The sequence below is a fragment of the Thalassophryne amazonica genome, chromosome 16, assembly GCF_902500255.1.
Source record: "Thalassophryne amazonica chromosome 16, fThaAma1.1, whole genome shotgun sequence".
NCBI classification, from domain to species: domain Eukaryota; kingdom Metazoa; phylum Chordata; class Actinopteri; order Batrachoidiformes; family Batrachoididae; genus Thalassophryne; species Thalassophryne amazonica.
In genome coordinates, this window is record NC_047118.1 from 48,616,005 (window position 1) to 48,634,673 (window position 18,669).

Here is an 18,669-nt window from a genome sequence, read left to right on the forward strand (position 1 = left end):
TGAGATTCAGCCATAGTGCTGAAAAATCTGAAATATTAGTGTTGAAAAAGTGAATCCCTGTACAGAAAAACACAAAACAGAACTCTCACAAAGATTTTGCACATGCTCTGTAATGTTGTTGCCACATGGCATTATGGGTAAAAACACCAAACCACACTATAGGAGCCATTCCCAAACTTCAGAATGCAAGGGCTCACTTTGAAATCTGAAAATGTTCTGCAGCACACCAAAGCCTCTAATCACAATTTTAATCAACACATGAGACTAACATGCAGTATTTCCATATATATTATGTAAAACCAGGTCATGTTATATGTGTATATGTTAATAAATAATAAAACACAATTTAAATCCCATGGATTTATTTTATTACTTATGACTACACTTTAAAAATAACCATATCTTTTGAGTAATTTTAAACTTTATTACAAAATCAAAAATATTTTTATTTATTTATTTTAATGACCTTTCACCACCCACTTCCAAAACCTTTACAGCCCACCAGGAGGCCCTGGCCCTAGCTCTGGGAATCACTGGACTCAAATCTTCAAATGCACTTTGCAGTGCACTCAGAATTACATTATCTGCATTATCATAAATATTGCTTATATCAAAATATTTTGGTAATGTCCAAAATATGCCATGGTATGCCATGTTGCCGTACGAGGAACATTTTTAACCAGTTTGGCTCTAACTGGTTTGGGAATGATCATTTTAAGGTGGAACCCAAAACCGGGACTGTTTAAACACTGATTTTGCTCAGAATTAAGCAACTGCGGGAGGATGTTCTTGTTTGAAACCTTGATTGAAAGTGCCCCTGTTTTCATAATAAACAGCAATTTGGATAACAAGGTTTGACAGTACTTGAGAATCAAGTGTTACATTTTACCTAAAACAATCAAATACACATGAATAAACGGTCATATCGCTCTATAGGTACAGTCATAACTGACTTAGAGGATAGGCTGTAACATATTTCTAGAAGTGCGTTTTTAGGTATTGGACATGTCATTTTTGAAAAATAAATAAACAGCAGATATACAGAAAGCCTGGCAGTGAGAATTTGACACTACAATTTCTTATAGCTTCTCACCTCATCAAAAACAAAACAACAACAAAAAAAACCCTGCTACGACAGCAGCAATGTGAAACCACCGTGAAAAGATGTCAAACATCAGAAGAGAGGGGAAGCGTGACTAGCGGTTGCATAAATAAGTCGTCATATATCCATACACAAACATTAAGAGTATTGATAGTCATCGTCGTTATATAATGACGCGTAGCCGTGGCGGAGGGTACACTTGCAGTGAGTAGTGTTGCAGTCGGTGTTTGTGTAGTGCTGCGTGTTCTGTGGAGTGTGTTTCTATAGCATCTGGGGACATCAGCTGTTGTACATTCATGGTGAGGAGTTAGGGGGCGCTGTCCTCGCCATGGCCCTCACAAGCTGGGGGAGGGGAGGGGGAAGGGGATCAGGTTCAGGTTTAATCAGTGGGCATTTGCTTGTCAGTGAGGTCAAAGTTGAAAGGTCACGGCAGGTGAGCATTGACTCTAGAGAATGATGCACTTTCCTTTCTCCACCCAAGGATTGTTCTTCATCAGCTCTGGGTTCAGGAACGGATCCTCAGGTACGCCATCCTCAATCCACTTCACCAGACTGTGAGGGAGACAAAGAGCTGTCAAATTACAAGCACCATCTATCAATTTTGTTTATTTTCCACCACATCACGGAAATGCCCCAGTTCCTTGATGGCAACCACCAGGCAGATGACTGATCCATCCACACTTCTTGAAAGTAACCATCTATTTGGCATGTGTGCATAGTCATGGGTCTCAGTTTTAATTTGATCAGTATCCAGATTTTTTGTTTGATGTGAGAACAAAGGTACACTCACAGAGGTGGAAAACCCTGGCTTCAGAAAGTAAACGTCCTACCATTTACTACTTCTACCTGTGCACCTAAAAGAGATGATTTCTAGCTCATCTACCCGCCTGAAGAGCTGAACTAATTTTAATTAATTTAAGCTGGTATTGTGGATGGATGGTTTTCTACCTCTGTACACCATTTTCTGTTAATACTGGTTTATTTCCGCAGTGCATTCTTATGGTTTCACTCCCATTGACTTCAATAGCACATCCAAACGGTTTTACTATGCTTCCGTTCCGGTGACGTCTTATTTCATGTACTGTGTTCTCACCATTTCCCTTTGCTCTCCATTTATAGGTTTCACAATGTCTATTATTATTATTATTATTATTATTGTTATTATTCATCTGGGTTTTGGGCCACATTCTTTAGTGTTACCGCTGTGTTTATGTTGTCTTCACATTCCCTGTTTTTTTGTTTTTTTTCAGTTTTGAATCTCTTTAGCTGTCACATCTGTAATAATTCCATCAGTGACCTCTTGAAGAGAATTTGGGTTAATCAGCTTGCCATCCGTCAACTTTAAAAGCATTTTCATTTGTTTTTTGCTGTGCTTGTATACATCCTGGATCATGTCTCAGGACTGAGCTTGCTATGTTGACTGGTGCTTCATTAAACTGCCTTTTCTATACCAACCTCTGCCAGATCTTTGACCACCTTTTGGCCTCTACCCTAAAACTGTAACAATAAACATCTTGTACATACTCCACAGTGGGGCCACAGATTTCTGGTCCATGGCCTTCTCCAGCCAACGGGGTCCTTGACACTGAGAAATGTATGGTATGTGCTGGATCATAACCAGAAAAAAACTCCACATGAACAAAATGTCATATCCAACGCCTCCTCATAATACAATAGTGCAGCAGATAAGAGAATATCCATCCATCCATCCATTTTCTTCCGCTTTATCCGGAGTCGGGTCGCGGGGGCAGCAGCTCAAGCAAAGCCGCCCAGACCTCCCGATCCACACACACCTCCCCCAGCTCCTCTGGGGGAACCCCAAGGCGTTCCCAAGCCAGCCGAGATATGTAGTCCCTCCAGCGTGTCCTGGGTCTTCCCCGGGGCATCCTCCCAGTGGGACGTGCCCGGAACACCTCTCCAGCGAGGCGTCCAGGGGGCATCCAGAAAAGATGCCCGAGCCACCTCAACTGACTCCTTTCGACGTGGAGGAGCAGCGGCTCGACTCCGAGCTCCTCCCGAGTGACCGAGCTCCTCACCCTATCTCTAAGGGAGCGCCCAGCCACCCTGCGGAGGAAACTCATCTCGGCCGCTTGTACTCGCGATCTCGTTCTTTCGGTCATGAGCCAAATCTCATAACTAAGGTGAGGAACGGAACGTAGATCGATCGGTAAATCGAGAGCTTTGCCCCGCTACTCAGCTCTCTCTTCACCACGACGGTCCGATACAGCGACCGCATCACTGCAGATGCTGCACCGATCCGTCTATCGATCTCACGCTCCATCCATCCCTCACTCATGAACAAGACCCCGAGATACTTAAACTCCTCCACTTGAGGCAAGGACACTCCACCGACCTGAAGAGGGCAAAGCACCTTTTTCCGGTCGAGAACCATGGCCTTGGATTTGGAGGTGCTGATTTTCATCCCAGACGCTTCACACTCGGCTGCAAACCGCCCCAGTGCACGCTGAAGGTCCTGATTTGATGAAGCCAACAGAACCACATCGTCCACAAACAGCAGAGACGAGATTCTGTGGTTCCCAAACCAGACCCCCTCTACACCCTGGCTGCGCCTAGAAATTCTGTCCATAAAAATAATGAACAGAACCGGTGACAAAGGGCAGCCCTGGCGGAGGCCAACGTGCACTGGAAACAGGTTTGACTTACTACCGGCAATGCGAACCAAGCTCCTGCTGCGGTCGTACAGGGACCGGATAGCCCTTAACAAAGGACCCCGGACCCCGTACTCCCGGAGCACTCCCCACAGGGTGCCCCGAGGGACACGGTCGAACGCTTTCTCCAGATCCACAAAACACATGTGGACTGGTTGGGCAAACTCCCATGAACCCTCGAGCACCCGATGGAGCGTGTAGAGCTGGTCCAGTGTGCCGCGACCAGGATGAAAACCACACTGCTCCTCCTGAATCCGAGGTTCGACCATCGGTCGAATTCTCCTCTCCAGTACTGTGGAATAGACCTTACCAGGGAGGCTGAGGAGTGTGATCCCCCTATAGTTGGAACACACCCTCCGGTCCCCCTTCTTAAACAGAGGGACCACCACCCCGGTCTGCCAATCCAGAGGCACTGTCCCCGATCGCCACGCAATGTTGCAGAGGCATGTCAGCCAAGACAGCCCCACAACATCCAGAGACTTAAGGTACTCAGGACGGATTTCATCCACCCCAGGAGCCTTGCCACCGAGGAGCTTTCTAACCACCTCGGTGACTTCCTCCTGGGTAATGGATGAGTCCGCCTCTGAGTCCCCAGTCTCTGCTTCCTCTTCGGAAGACGTGACGATGGGATTGAGGACAACATCCCCAGTCAGGGTCAACAGCTCCCCACCCGCACCGTAAACAGTGCCGGTGGAGAGCTGCTTCCACCTCCTGAGGCGTCGGACGGTTTGCCAGAATCTCTTCGAGGCTGACCGATAGTCCTCCTCCATAGCCTCCCCGAACTCCTCCCAGACCCGAGTTTTTGCCTCTGCGACCGCACGGGCTGCGGCATGCTTGGCCTGCCGGTACCTGTCAGCTGCCTCTGGGGTCCCACCTACCAACAAAGATAAGTAGGACTCCTTCTTCAGCTTGACGGCATCCCTTACTTCCGGTGTCCACCACCGGGTTCGGGGATTGCCGCCGCGACAGGCACCAGAGACCTTGCGACCACAGGTACGAGCAGCCGCATCGACAATCGAGGTGGAGAACATGGTCCACTCGGACTCCATGTCTCCAACCTCCCCCGGGATCTGGGAGAAGCTCTCCCAGAGGTGGGAGTTGAAGACCTCGCTGACAGAGGGTTCCGCCAGTCGTTCCCAGCAGACCCTCACAATACGTTTGGGCCTGCCAGGTCTGACCGGCTTCCTACTTCTCAGCGGATCCAACTCACCACCAGGTGGTGATCAGTCGACAGCTCTGCCCCTCTCTTCACTCGAGTGTCCGAGACACGTGGCCGAAGGTCAGATGATACGACTACAACGTCGATCATCAACCTCCGGCTCAGGGTGTCCTGGTGCCACGTGCACTTATGGACACCCTTGTGCTCGAACATGGTGTTCGTGATGGACAAACTGTGACTAGCACAGAAGTCCAACAACTAAACACCACTCGGGTTCAGATCGGGGAGGCCGTACTTCCCGATCACCCCCCTCCAAGTCTCATTGTCGCCGCCCACGTGGGTGTTGAAATCCCCCAGGAGAACAATAGAGTCCCAAGTCGGAGCGCTATCTAGTACCCCTCCCAGGGACTCCAGGAAGGTCGGGTACTCTGCACTGCTGCTCGGCCCGTAGGCTGAGACAACGGTGAGAGACCTGTCCCCGACCCAAAGGCATAGGGACGCGACCCTCTCGTTCACCGGAGTGAACTCCAACACTTGGCGACTGAGCTGGGGAGCAATAAGCAATGCGACCCCAGCTCTCCGCCTCTCCCCGTGGGCGACGCCAGAAAAATGAAGCGTCCAGCCCCTCTCCAGGAGTTGGGTACCAGAGCCCAAGCTGTGCGTGGAGGTGAGCCCGACTATCTCTAGTCGGTATCTCTCAACCTCCCGCACAAGCTCAGGCTCCTTTCCCCCTAGTGAGGTGACATTCCACGTCCCAACAGCCAAGGGCTGTGAGCATGGACCGGGCCGCCGGGCCACCCGCCCTCGACCACCACCCAATCCTCTGTGCACCCGACCCCCATGGCCCCCTCTGCAGGTGGTGAACCCACAGGAGGGAGATAAGAGAATTTTTAGAGCGGAATCCTGCAAATGGTGATCCAAACATCAAATTCAGCACAAATATTCCTTAGACATTCCTCTTTTGAAAAAAACTGATCGGCCACACTTGAATTTTCTATCGGCAGTCAGGTAGGGGTCAAATGAAGAATTACACAGGGGTTAAAATTAAAAGATGCTCCAATCATATTGAAAACTATACCACATTTTTTACCTAATCATAAAGATTTCAAAAAGGTATAGTTTGGACTATGTCCGACTGAATTCTATGGAGTTATGGGATTAAAAACGGCAAGAAGTGAAGAACTGACAAAGGTCAGTTTCAGTTTGTACAGGGGTCAAAAATTAAAGTTGGTAAAAAAAAAAAAAAAAAGTGGTAAAAAAGTGATGCAAATTATTAGTTGAGTTAACAGGGTTTTAAAAAGGGATAGTTTGGACCATGTATCATGCTTAGTTATGTTACGGGGGCAACACGTCACATGTCATAGAATCCAATGGACGTTGACCTTGATTGACCTTTATTTAGGTGACCAAGCATACAACACTGTCAAAACTATTCCATTTATTAATCCTATTAGCTTTTCACCAAAATTGGACCAACTTTAACTTTTGACCCCTGTACAAACTGAAATTGATCTTTGTCACCGTTCTTGCTGTTTATACCCCATAACTCCATACATTCCATCACAGATAGTCCAAACTATACTTTTTAGGAATCTTTATGATCAGACAAATAATGTGGTGTAGTCTTCAATTTGATTGGAGCATTTTTACATTTTGACCTCAGTGTAATTCTTCAACTGACCACTACCTGGCTGTCTATTGAAAATTTAAGTGGCCAGTCAGTTTTTTCAAAAGAGTTATGTCTAAGGTGTATTTGTACCAAGGTGTATTTGGAGCTTGTATCACCATTTGAAGGATTGTTTCAGTTATCTGCTGCACTACAAGTGTCATGCTCGGCCCTGATCAGGTTTTTGGTTTAACTGCTTCCCCTTTCTTTGACCCACTTTCTGCTCCTGTTCTGTTTTATGAGTTATTTATCATGTATTTATTCCCTGTTCTATTTTACTTTGGTTCTCTGTTACTTTGCATTCTTTAGCTATTGTCTAGTTCTTTTCTTGTTCTGCCAGATTGTGTTTTCATTGTTATCATTCAGTTGTCATCTATTAAGTTCTGTTGATCTTTAGTATTGGTATTTTGGTGTCATGGCTTGTTGATTTTGTCATCTGGTTTTCATTTGGTATTCTTCAGTCAGTTGTTTTCATTATGTTATCACTTGTTTAGTTTGCTTTAGTATTCTGCTTCATGTCTCCTGATCACTTATCATGTCATGCCTGGTTCCTAGCTATGTTTTTCTGCCCTAAGTTTTCATTGTTACTTTTGTTCATAGTAATAATATATTCCGTAGTAGCTCTGTTCTTAGTTGTGTTTCACTACACCCTGCACCTGCCTTCATGTCTTCATCCCTCACTTATATCTGATTATGTTCTCTATGCACCTGCCATGTGTCCCTGTCTCTCACTTTAATTCTGTCTGCTTTGTGTTTGCTTTCTCTCACGCTCTGTGCACCTGTTCACATATCTTTGTCTTTTCTTCACTCCACCCTGTGTTCTCTTCCCTCACTGTCTTGCACACATAGTATCTTTGTTCATTAGCCATGCCCCCTTTCTGGATCCTTCCTCTCACGTGCATCTTGTTAACACCACCTGTTCCTAATTCATCCACATGCATATAAACCCTCACAGTCCCTCGCCAGATTGTTGTCGCTTCCAGCACACTCTCCAGCCTTTTTGTTCCCTGTCCTGATTAGTCTTGCCGTGTACCAGTTCCTTGCTCTGTGTTTTTTGACCACGCCTTTTTGCCTCAGCCTATATGCCAGTGTTTGCCCGTGCCTCAGACCCCTGCCTGGAGATGACTGCGTTTTTGCCTCACCCTGCTTGTGCCTCTGCTCCATTTTCTGACAACCTGTGTACCGAACCTCTGCCCGAAATAAACATGACGACTTATACCTCAAAGCCTGGTTTGGGAGTTTATATTGTGGGTCCACCCGCTCCTGGTGTCGGGCAGCCGCCCACCATGACAAAGTAAACATGATTTCAACTCAACTGCAGCTTTTACATTACAAGCTAAACATTAACAAGCATTCACATTGAACAGCAGTACATCATGTCTCCTTATTGGGAGGATTTCCTCAAAAAAAAAACCAAATAATTTTTGTGGAATATAAAATTTTGGTTATGATCAGATTCTGGTAATAAAGGCCTTCTGATTTGAGAATGTTGATGCCTCTTAAGGTCGACATCAACATACACTGTGCATCCTACAGTTTTCTTCAACTGCCTTCAAAGAAGTAGCTTTCCTTGATGTTTCTACTGCTGATGTATCTTAATAAGAAAAAATGAAAATAATGGTGATCACCTCACAAACAGCAAGCAAAGATGCCATGAAAAAATTCTGTCTTATCAAAACATGAATGTGATCTAAAAATGGTGTAGATTGACAAAAACCATTACTTCCACTAAATAGGTTATGTTTTTGTTTTCATTTGCTTGCCTACATCTCTGTCTGTTAGTGAGATACTGAGTTAGTTATTTAACAGGATAGCTCAAAAACATGAAAATGGATTTCTATGAAATTTATTGGAGAATTAGACTTTAGGTTAAGGAATATTTGATTACATTTTGGAGTGAATCTGACAGGTGCAGCTCCTCTCTTTTATCATTGAACTTTAAGCCTGACTCCTCTTGTTGGGGTTTGCTCTGACGCTGGGTTTTTAAGTTGTCCCTGTGTCCTTCATGTGAGTCCGTATCATCTGTCCTGTCTTCCCGTGTTCAGTGGGTGTATGTGTGAGGGTGTGTGTGGAGGCGGAGGTATGTGTCATGTGTTCCCCGTTTTTTGTCCAAGCCCGTATACACCTGTCTCTGCATTCCCTGCGTGGATGTGTAGGTGTGGTTCTGTGTGCATGTTACATTCATGTCACCTGTCTGTCGTGTGTTGTGCGGATGCGTATGTCTGTCACGTATGTTTTGTCACTCAGGTGTTGGCGCATCCGTGGTGTGAGCGAGTGGGTATGTGCGCGTCTTCACCTTGTTCTCTTGTTGTCTGTGTGTGTATGGGTGCAAACAGTGTGTCTCTTTCGTCTTCCTGTTCCTCGGTTGCATGCAGTTGTCATGATAACACCTGACAGCTGTGCACAGCATCTGTCAAGTCATTGTTGCCCGAGGGTCTATCTCCTCATGATCTGTTGTGTTTCTCCATTGATCTTTGTGATCGTTTACTTCAGCCCCGCATTTGTTGTATTTCTGTTCCTTTTCCGTTGTTCACCACTGTTCCGGTTTCCGTTAATTTCATAGTTCTGAACTGATTTTCACAGTTATCATTATGGTTGTTTCATTTGTTGTTTCCTTGTGTCACATTCTCTCATGCTCCCCCACCCTCAAGCAGTCCTCACACCTGTTTGTAATCAGTTGAGTTTGTATTTAAGTCACACCAGTCTTGCTTTGTGTTGCTGCTGTTCATCATGCGTTCTGTTCGTCTGCCCCTGTGATCATCAGATTGTAAGTGTTTATGTCATTGTCACTTTTGACAGTTGTTTTTGTGGTAGGTTTGTTCACATTGTCCGTCACTGCCTTTTGGGATTTTTGTCACTCAGGATTGTGGATCACTGTTGTACACTCACTGTCACCTGGAACATTAAACATGATTGGTTTTGCACTTAATCCCTTGTTTCTTGCTGCCTGCATCCCAGGGTCCAACCTTGACTCTCTGTGGCTCTAACCATAACACCTCTGATCTAATCAAAGGGCAGATCTTGCCTTTGATTCTTAATCTTTCAGCTTTCACCAATGTTCCTTTGCTCCTGATCCTGTCTTTGATTTTTGAGTCTGACTCCTAAAAGTAACAGTTTCACTTTGTGAAATAACTGATTGTTTGTGGATGTCTGCATAAATAACAGTAAATGGGATACATGTTGGTTTACTTTTGCTCCTGACAAGATTTTGGGCTTCAATTAGGTATACCTACAGTTCTTTAGAGGTTTATTCTTACTGTTATTTTTATGTATTTTGTAGGACACACCGTCAACATTTTTCAAAGAGTGTGAGCTGCTGTTCCAAAAAGGCTCTTCAGATGTGATCTCTCCTTTTATCTTCCCTTTACTGTGGTACTATAGGAAGACCCGGGGACAATAAAGAAGAGACGACGTCTACTAAGTGAACGGTAAATGGTAAATGTATGTCTTGGCTACTCTGTCCTGCCATTTATCGTCAGGCAGACAGTGAAACTGTCCGCTTATTTGTCTCACACACAGACTGACTGTCTCATTCACTCATTTCTCTGCCTCTTGTTTTGCTGCATCAACAGCTCTATATGAGGTTGAAAATGGAGAATGTACAGAGGGCTCAATTTATGGCAAATGCAAATGAAATCAAATGAAACATAGTGCACTTCTGAAGTAGACACATGGAAATAATGAACTCCAGCCTTAAGCCTCAATTTCATGTTCCCAGATATGCATCAAAGATCAGAACATAAGCACTAGCAAGAATGGACCTTAGGGCCTATACAGGAGGTGGTGAAGCTCATGTGGTTGGTGTAAAAACCATTTTCTGACAGCTTGAGAAGCTGCATAACCACTGGTAAACTTTGCACCAGAGGTTGACTCACCATCTTCGGAATTGTGCGACCACAGCCAACTTTGTTCATGAATCCACTTCTCAGAAACAGATACATTTAGTGTGGCAAAAACATAAATAATGTTGAGGGGTTCCACATTCATTGGGCTAGCACAACCATTAGCACATGACTGACCCTCCTGCAATGTGTGGTCAGCGGTGTAGCAGTGTCACAGCAGGGTGGTGGTGGTAGTCCCTCGCCAATCAGGGTAATTGTGGCACCAGCACAGGGACTCTTTAATGAGGTAGTACACTTTTCCCACAGGCATCTGCAGGACACCACCTCCCAATGAGAGGTTAAGAGAGAGATGTGTGTGCTGTATATGTGTGCCTGTGAGTGTGCACGTGCGCGCATGGTTGAGGCTGGCTTCAAAACAGAACACTTTCCCATAGGACTCCATGTTAAAATGTCAACCCAATCTCATGCCAATTCGTGATGGCATCACGAAAAGTAAATTAATCTCTTAGTTCATGATACCAGCAGAGATTTCCGTGATGGTAGCACGAAATGTGGGGTGACGTTAGGGTTAAGTTGCCCTGACATTTGCATGACTTTGATCTGCGCACTTGCACGCACATCATCTTGACGATCCCACCCGCTGTGTTCCCAGCTGGATGCCATGTTTTGGTCCACTGGCTGCCACGCGTTGTGCGAAAGCTGCATATATAAAATAATTATTTTGTAGTGGATTAATCATTTTCTCTGCGGGTTTGCTGTTGAAAACACCTCTAATTGCTTCTGGAATCACAGAGGAGCACTCTAGCTGCTGCTTTTCTCATGCATGCGGGTGCTTAATGAGGTGGAGAACGTATTTGGAGCCATTTAAAAAGGTATTTATTTGTCATGTTTACATTGTAATAGCTTTGTAAAACAGTTTCACGTTCTTTCCTTCTGGTGAGCAGCTGTAAAAGTATGTTTATGATTGATTTAACATCTTGTTATAATCATTCAGATGAGCTGCGCTGTGATGCGGTGCGCTGACGCACTCACACAAAGCGTTTTTAACTTGTTTGCACAATGTTCACGTCATTAATGCGTGATGGAGATTTTGAACATTTCAAAATTTTCTTTGCTCACGTGACGAAGCCACACACAGTTTACACCGGTTTACACTGAGTTTGAGACAAGTCTACTCTCATGCACGACACAGTCAGGAGCATGAAAAAAAAGTGTGAGACTGGGCTATAAAATGTCCAACTTTAGAGCAAGAATAAGCATGTTGACAGCCTAGTACAAAAACGGTTTGTTCTCTTTCAACATTTTCCTTCCCCATGACAGCTGAGTGATTTTGTTTCTAATTTCTTATTTTGAGATGTTTTAAGCAATAGATTTCTGTCAATTTGGGGGTGTGGTGATTGCAGTATTTGTGCTGAGTTAAATTCTCATCAGATTTAATGTTGTATGCTAATGGTGTTAGCACTTTTAGCACCTGCTGTTAGCTTCACCTGTTAGCTCCATTTAATGTACGATTACTGAGAAAATAAGTGGCTCATAAGTGTTCATTTCCACAACAATGTAAATTGTTAGGAGAACCACCTCACAGTTCCCAAAAATCTGATTTAAGAAGAGCAATCCGAGATTTCTGACGTACGCCAAGAGTTGATGAGGGCTCAAAATAAAAGACGTGATTCACATTGTGACCCTAACTTCACCTAGATCCGGATTCCACAACACAAGGCAATAATTGCATACTGATCCAGAATGATCTGACTGTTCAAGATGTTGCAATCTGATATTTACACTCAACAAAAATATAAATGCAACACTTTTGGTTTTGCTCCCATTTTGTATGAGATGAACTCAAAGATCTAAAACTTTTTCCACATACACAATATCACCATTTCCCTCAAATATTGTTCACAAACCAGTCTAAATCTGTGATAGTGAGCACTTCTCCTTTGCTGAGATAATCCATCCCACCTCACAGGTGTGCCATATCAAGATGCTGATTAGACACCATGATTAGTGCACAGGTGTGCCTTAGACTGCCCACAATAAAAGGCCACTCTGAAAGGTGCAGTTTTGTTTCATGGGGGGGGGATACCAGTCGGTATCTGGTGTGACCACCATTTGCCTCATGCAGTGCAACAAATCTCCTTTGCATCATCCGTGAAGAGAACACCTCTCCAACGTCCCAAACACCAGCAAATGTGAGCATTTGCCCACTCAAGTCGGTTACGACGACGAACTGGAGTCAGGTCGAGACCCCGATGAGGACGACGAGCATGCAGATGAGCTTCCCTGAGACGGTTTCTGACAGTTTGTGCAGAAATTCTTTGGTTATGCAAACCGATTGTTTCAGCAGCTGTCCGAGTGGCTGGTCTCAGACGATCTTGGAGGTGAACATGCTGGATGTGGAGGTCCTGGGCTGGTGTGGTTACACGTGGTCTGCGGTTGTGAGGCTGGTTGGATGTACTGCCAAATTCTCTGAAACGCCTTTGGAGATGGCTTGTGGTAGAGACATGAACATTCAATACACGAGCAACAGCTCTGGTTGACATTCCTGCTGTCAGCATGCCAACTGCACGCTCCCTCAAATCTTGCGACATCTGTGGCATTGTGCTGTGTGATAAAACTGCACCTTTCAGAGTGGCCTTTTATTGTGGACAGTCTAAGGCACACCTGTGCACTAATCATGGTGTCTAATCAGCATCTTGATATGGCACACCTGTGAGGTGGGATGGATTATCTCAGCAAAGGAGAAGTGCTCACTATCACAGATTTAGAATGGTTTGTGAACAATATTTGAGGGAAATGGTGATATTGTGTATGTGGAAAAAGTTTTAGATCTTTGAGTTCATCTCATACAAAATGGGAGCAAAACCAAAAGTGTTGCGTTTATATTTTTGTTGAGTATAATTCAAAAAATGGTGAACCATGAGTTTTCCATACCCTAACATGTATCTGTGGTGCAAATTTGGTGAGAATCCATGAAGTAGTTAATAGTAGTAAAAGCCAATGATTTTATTACATCCTTGGTGGAAATAATAAGTGCCTGAACAGAGATCTGGTGGCTCGGACTCTAAGAAAGCAGCGTGTTCAGTCATCTTCCTTGACATGCAGAGCCACCCACACTTTTAACACTATAAGTTAAAACTGTATGTCCCTGGATGACTTGGGTAATATTGCCAGTGTATCTTCTTCTTCTTCTTCAACCAGTTCTCCTTTGCCTGCAGAGGATAGAGCAGTTTCTCCTGGAACTAGCTCTCCTCTGTTTGCAGAGGATAGAACTGCACATCTACTACAAAACATTTAACAGGTAGGTACTCAACTGATTTCAAACTTAATAAATGTCTGTAACTGTAAATCTTTGTTCACCATGCCTCTAAAAATATGTTAGCGGTCTAAAAATTATTGGACCAAAACTTATTGGAAGATAATTGGTCTGATGATGGTTTTCAGAGTTATCTGAAAAGCTAATCCGATAATGAAAACATTAGCTTCAATAATTAGCGGTTAGCGGATTAGCGGAACTGTGCCCACCACTACCAGTGGGTGACGTCACGCAGGCTCAGTCCATTATATATACAGTCTATGTTCCTCTCACATTCACAGACATGCATGTTAGGTGAACTGGAAACCTTAAATTGACCATAGGTGTGCCTGTGTTTGTCTGTCTATATGTGGCCCTGTGACAAACTGGTATCCTGTCCAGGGTGTACCCTATCTCACACCCTATGACTGCTGGGATAGTCCCTCCATGACCCTTCATTGGAGTAAGTGGGTATAGAGAATTAACATCCCAATTTAGTTACGCAGAAAAGTTAAATTAAAAAAAAAAAAACAGCATATTTTTATATTGCTCATCAATTCACGCTTTGTTCCGTAATGTCAGTGCAAAATTGAAGTAAAACGCAGGCACAGAGGAATTTTGATTGAACATTTTTAATTGCTTAAACTTATTATTATTATTAGTAGTAGTAGTATTATCATTATTATTATTCATAATAGTATAGTATACTATAGTAATAGTATATGCAAAAAATGTCTTCAAAAGTGGACCTTTATTCAAAGGGTGTTGGGGGGGGTGGTAGGGGGTCCAGTCCTCTTTCCCTCTGGCTAAGCCCCTGGCATGCCCTTCACAGTGAGTAGCAAGAACAGAGAACTCGTGTGTTTATTTGGAAAGTGACACAGGTAAGAAGACTTTATCTGTGCTTTCTTTCTTTCTTTCTTTTTTCTTTTTACCTGCAGGTGTGCTGCTGCTCTGTTTTAGCTGCTGTCAGCTTCATGCTAACGCAGCCAGAGGAAGCACACAGACTCTGAAAGAAAAGCAAAACATAATAAATATGTTTCTAAAACTCACTGCGGGTATGCTGTTTTTGTTTGTTGTGTTGCCACTGTGCTGTGAGACACAACAAAACGATGTGAACGGTTTGTAAAGTGCTCAGGCTACTGCACAAAAACAGCAGACTAATGACTCAGCACGCCTAGCGCTCTTATGTACCAAAAAATACAGGGACTGGAACACCGATAGAGGTACCTAACGTGTTATATCCATAAAACCGAGACCGGTTTAGACCCTAGTCCAAAGTCAGTCTCAGTTAATCGGAGCATTAGGAGCTATCACACCCCCCCAATCTTGAAGAGTGCTCCAGCAGATTCAAGACACAGAATCAGATGTCTCTGTCCCTAGCTAGCTAACTAGCTAGGTAGCTTTGTGTGTGTCATATACACATTTTTGAGCTATGTGTGGACTGGGACTCACTCAGTCACTGTTTTGGAGGACTTTTCTCTTTGAAAGCCAGCTGATACTTGAGGCTCTCCACCTCCTTCTTCATCTGGGGCAGGTCCATCTCATCCATTATTGTAGCGTGATGTCAGGCGTTTTTACCTGTACAAAGCAGGAAGAGGCCGAGTTAAACTTCCACAGCAGAAACATAGAACAGCTCAGCCCTGCACAAAGACCAGCTGTTCCTGAATGTACGCTGGAACGGAGAAACGGTGGTGTTATAATGTTTTTATTTAGAGTACAGTCTGCAACCAAGTGTGTTCCTGTTTTATTTACGTCCTTGTTGTGTGGGCCGCTGAAGAGGAGGTACTGCTGGCCCACCACCACCAGAGGGCGCCCTGCTTGGAGTGCGGGCTCCAAGCACGAGAGGGCGCCAGACCCAGAAGAAGTGACAGCTGTCACTCATCCTCTGCACCAGCTGTCACTCGTTCATCATCACCACCATAAAAGCCGGACTGAAACTCCACCTCCCCGCCGAAGAAATCGAACTACCATTACCAAGGTAATTTCTCTGTGAACTTAAGACTGTGTATCTGACTAAAACTCTTCTTTGCAGCCGTTTCCTGTCGGTGAGACTCGTCTTGGAGGGTGGCGTTTGAGGTGTTCAGCGACGGCTTCGCACATCTCCCACCCAGATAAGTGCTCAAACAGGAGCTGCACGAGTGTGTGATTGGAGGTGGAGGTGCTTCCTCCCTCTCTGACTGTGGATTTACTGAGTGTGCAGACTCACACTCACTCATCATATTTCTGCTTTCTGCCAGCAGTACCAGGGTCGACAGCCGAAGACAGAGGCCACCTGGGGACTCGGGACTTGGCGGCTCCGGTGTTCTTCAGACCGTTGGTGGTGGAAGCCGTGTGGGACGCGGCTTCTCTCTCGTCGGGGGTCTTCTATCTTCGAGCCTGCCCACACGTCACCTGGTGTTAAATTGACTGTGCAGATTACAGTACGTTTCGTTGTGTATTATCACAACATTAAATTGTTACCTTTTTGGCTTATTCATTGTCCGTTCATTTGCGCCCCCTGTTGTGGATCCGTGCTACGACACCTTCCCAACAGTCCTTGTCTTTCACAGCTGTTGCATGCACTTATACATCTGCATGTCAAACTTTGGTTTACTGGTGTTTGTGCTCAGTGACACGCTGAACAGTTTGACAGGTTTGAAGCCTATGCAAAATGAATAAATAAATGAAATAATGCAAAAGAAATAAATAAAATAATGCAAAATAAATAAATAAAATAGAAGTACAGAACACAAAGAGGGGAGGTAATGGTCTAGTGCAGGGGTATTCAACTTGTTTCAGAAAGGGCTGAGAAGGTGCATTGTTTTCTTTGCAACCACCCACTTCCACCAGGTGATTTCACTGATTAGGGCCCCTTCATACATAACACAGTTGAAGCCGACTGGCGCACGAAGGAGGAATTGCATGCCACTCATGAAAAATCGTAGCCGTCTCAAACACCTCGTACAGCTGTCGCCACATCCATTTGCGCACAGCAGCGGCCAAAAGACAGCGAGTGCCCATTCAACCCCTCTCTTGGCAGGTGTCTGCCAAATTCCAGGTGCCACACACGAACATCCAACACATGTGACCTGCGTGTGTGTCACTCCCACCCACCCACAACACATGTGGCATCCGGGGGAGATTGCATGACATGCTGATAATTATATACAGACAAGATGAAATGGGGACCGGCTAGCCACATATGTCCACACACGGCACAGCAAGGTGCCCCTCAGCTGATCGCTGGCCAGCCACTCACTGACAGCTGGAAATGATGGCTCAGTGTGCACGACGTGTTAAATTAAAAATACTGAGAACACAGCCATGAGTATATGAGTAAATACTACAATAACTACATACACAATTACATAATAAATAACTAAATTAAATAATCACAGAATAAAAAAATAGAGAGTGACACTTTGTTCTGTGGGCTGATCGAACAGGTGGGTATGTCCACAAACAGCTGCTGTTGTTGAGATCGCTGGACCAGCAAGTCACAGCTTGAGAACATGTACCATGTTTTGAAGGACAATAACCTTACAACTCTACACAGTGAGTTGTAAGGTGCTTGCTGTCCTCACATGGAAATACATATAAACATATACAGTGAGGAAAATAAGTATTTGAAAACCCTGTGATTTTGCAAGTTCTCCCACTTAGAAATCATGGAGGGGTCTGAAATTTTCATCTTAGGTGCATGTCCACTGTGAGAGACATAATCTAAAAAAAAAAAAAAAAAAAAAATCCGGAAATCACAATGTATGATTTTTTTAATAATTTTTTGTATGTTACTGCTGCAAATAAGTATTTGAACCTGTGAAAATCAATGTTAATATTTGGTACAGTAGCCTTTGTTTGCAATTACAGAGGTCAAACGTTTCCTGTAGTTTTTCACCAGGTTTGCACACACTGCAGCAGGGACTTTGGTCCACTCCTCCATACAGATCTTCTCCAGATCTTTCAGGTTTGGAGTTTCAGCTCCCTCCAAAGATTTTCTATTGAGTTCAGGTCTGGAGACTGGCCAGGCCACTCCAGGAATTTGAAATGCTTCTTACGGAGCCCTTCCTTAGTTGCCGTGGCTGTGTGTTTGGGGTCATTGTCATGCTGGAAGACCATGCCATGACCCATCTTCAATGCTCTTACTGAGGGAAGGAGGTTGTTTGCCAAAATCTCACAATACATGACCCATCCATCCTCCCTTCAATACGGTGCAGTCGTCCTGTCCCCTTTGCAAGAGAGCACCCCCAGAGTATGATGTTTCCACTCCCATGCTTCACGGTTGAGATGGTTTTCTTGGGTTGTTCTCATCTTCTAAACATGGTAAGTGGAGTTGATTCCAAAAAGCTCTATTCTGGTCTCATCTGACCACATGACCTTCTTCCATGCCTCCTCTGGATCATCCAGATGGTCACTGGTTAACTTCAAACGGGCCTGGACATGTGCTGGCTTGAGCAGGGGGACCTTGCTGCCCTGCAGGATTTTAAACCATGACAGCATCATGTGTTGCTAATGTAATCTTTGTGCCTGTGTTCCTAGCTCTCTTCAGGTCATTGACCAGGTCCTCCTGTGCAGTTCTGAGCTTTCTCAGAATCATCCTTACCCCACAAAGTGAGATCTTGTATGGAATCCCAGACCAAGGGAGAATGACAGTCATCTTGTGTTTCTTCCACTTTCTAATAAATAATCATAACAGTTGTTGTCTTCTACCAAGCTGCTTGCCTGCTGTCCTGCAGTCCATCCCAGCCTTGTGCAGGTCTACAGTTTTGTCCCTGGTGTCCTTAGACAGCTCTTTGGTTTTGGCTATGGTGGACAGGTTGGAGTGTGATTGATTGAGTGTGTGAACAGGTGTCTTTTATACAGGTAACAAGTTCAAACAGGTGCAATTAATACAGGTAAAGAGTGCAGAATAAGAGGGCTTCTTAAAGAAAAACTAACAGGTCTGTGTGAGCCAGAA

At 44.6% G+C, this 18,669-nt stretch overlaps 1 protein-coding gene across 1 annotated transcript; it reads right to left on the minus strand.

The window, feature by feature from the left end:
- Nucleotides 1-403: 403 nt before the first annotated feature.
- Nucleotides 404-15,375, minus strand: LOC117528363 (guanine nucleotide-binding protein G(I)/G(S)/G(O) subunit gamma-13-like). Its single transcript, XM_034190994.1, is given in 3 exon segments — nucleotides 404-1,654; nucleotides 15,186-15,216; nucleotides 15,219-15,375. Coding segments are annotated over 3 exon segments (201 nt in total). The 5' UTR covers nucleotides 15,283-15,375; the 3' UTR covers nucleotides 404-1,548.
- Between the last annotated feature and the right edge of the window lie 3,294 nt (nucleotides 15,376-18,669).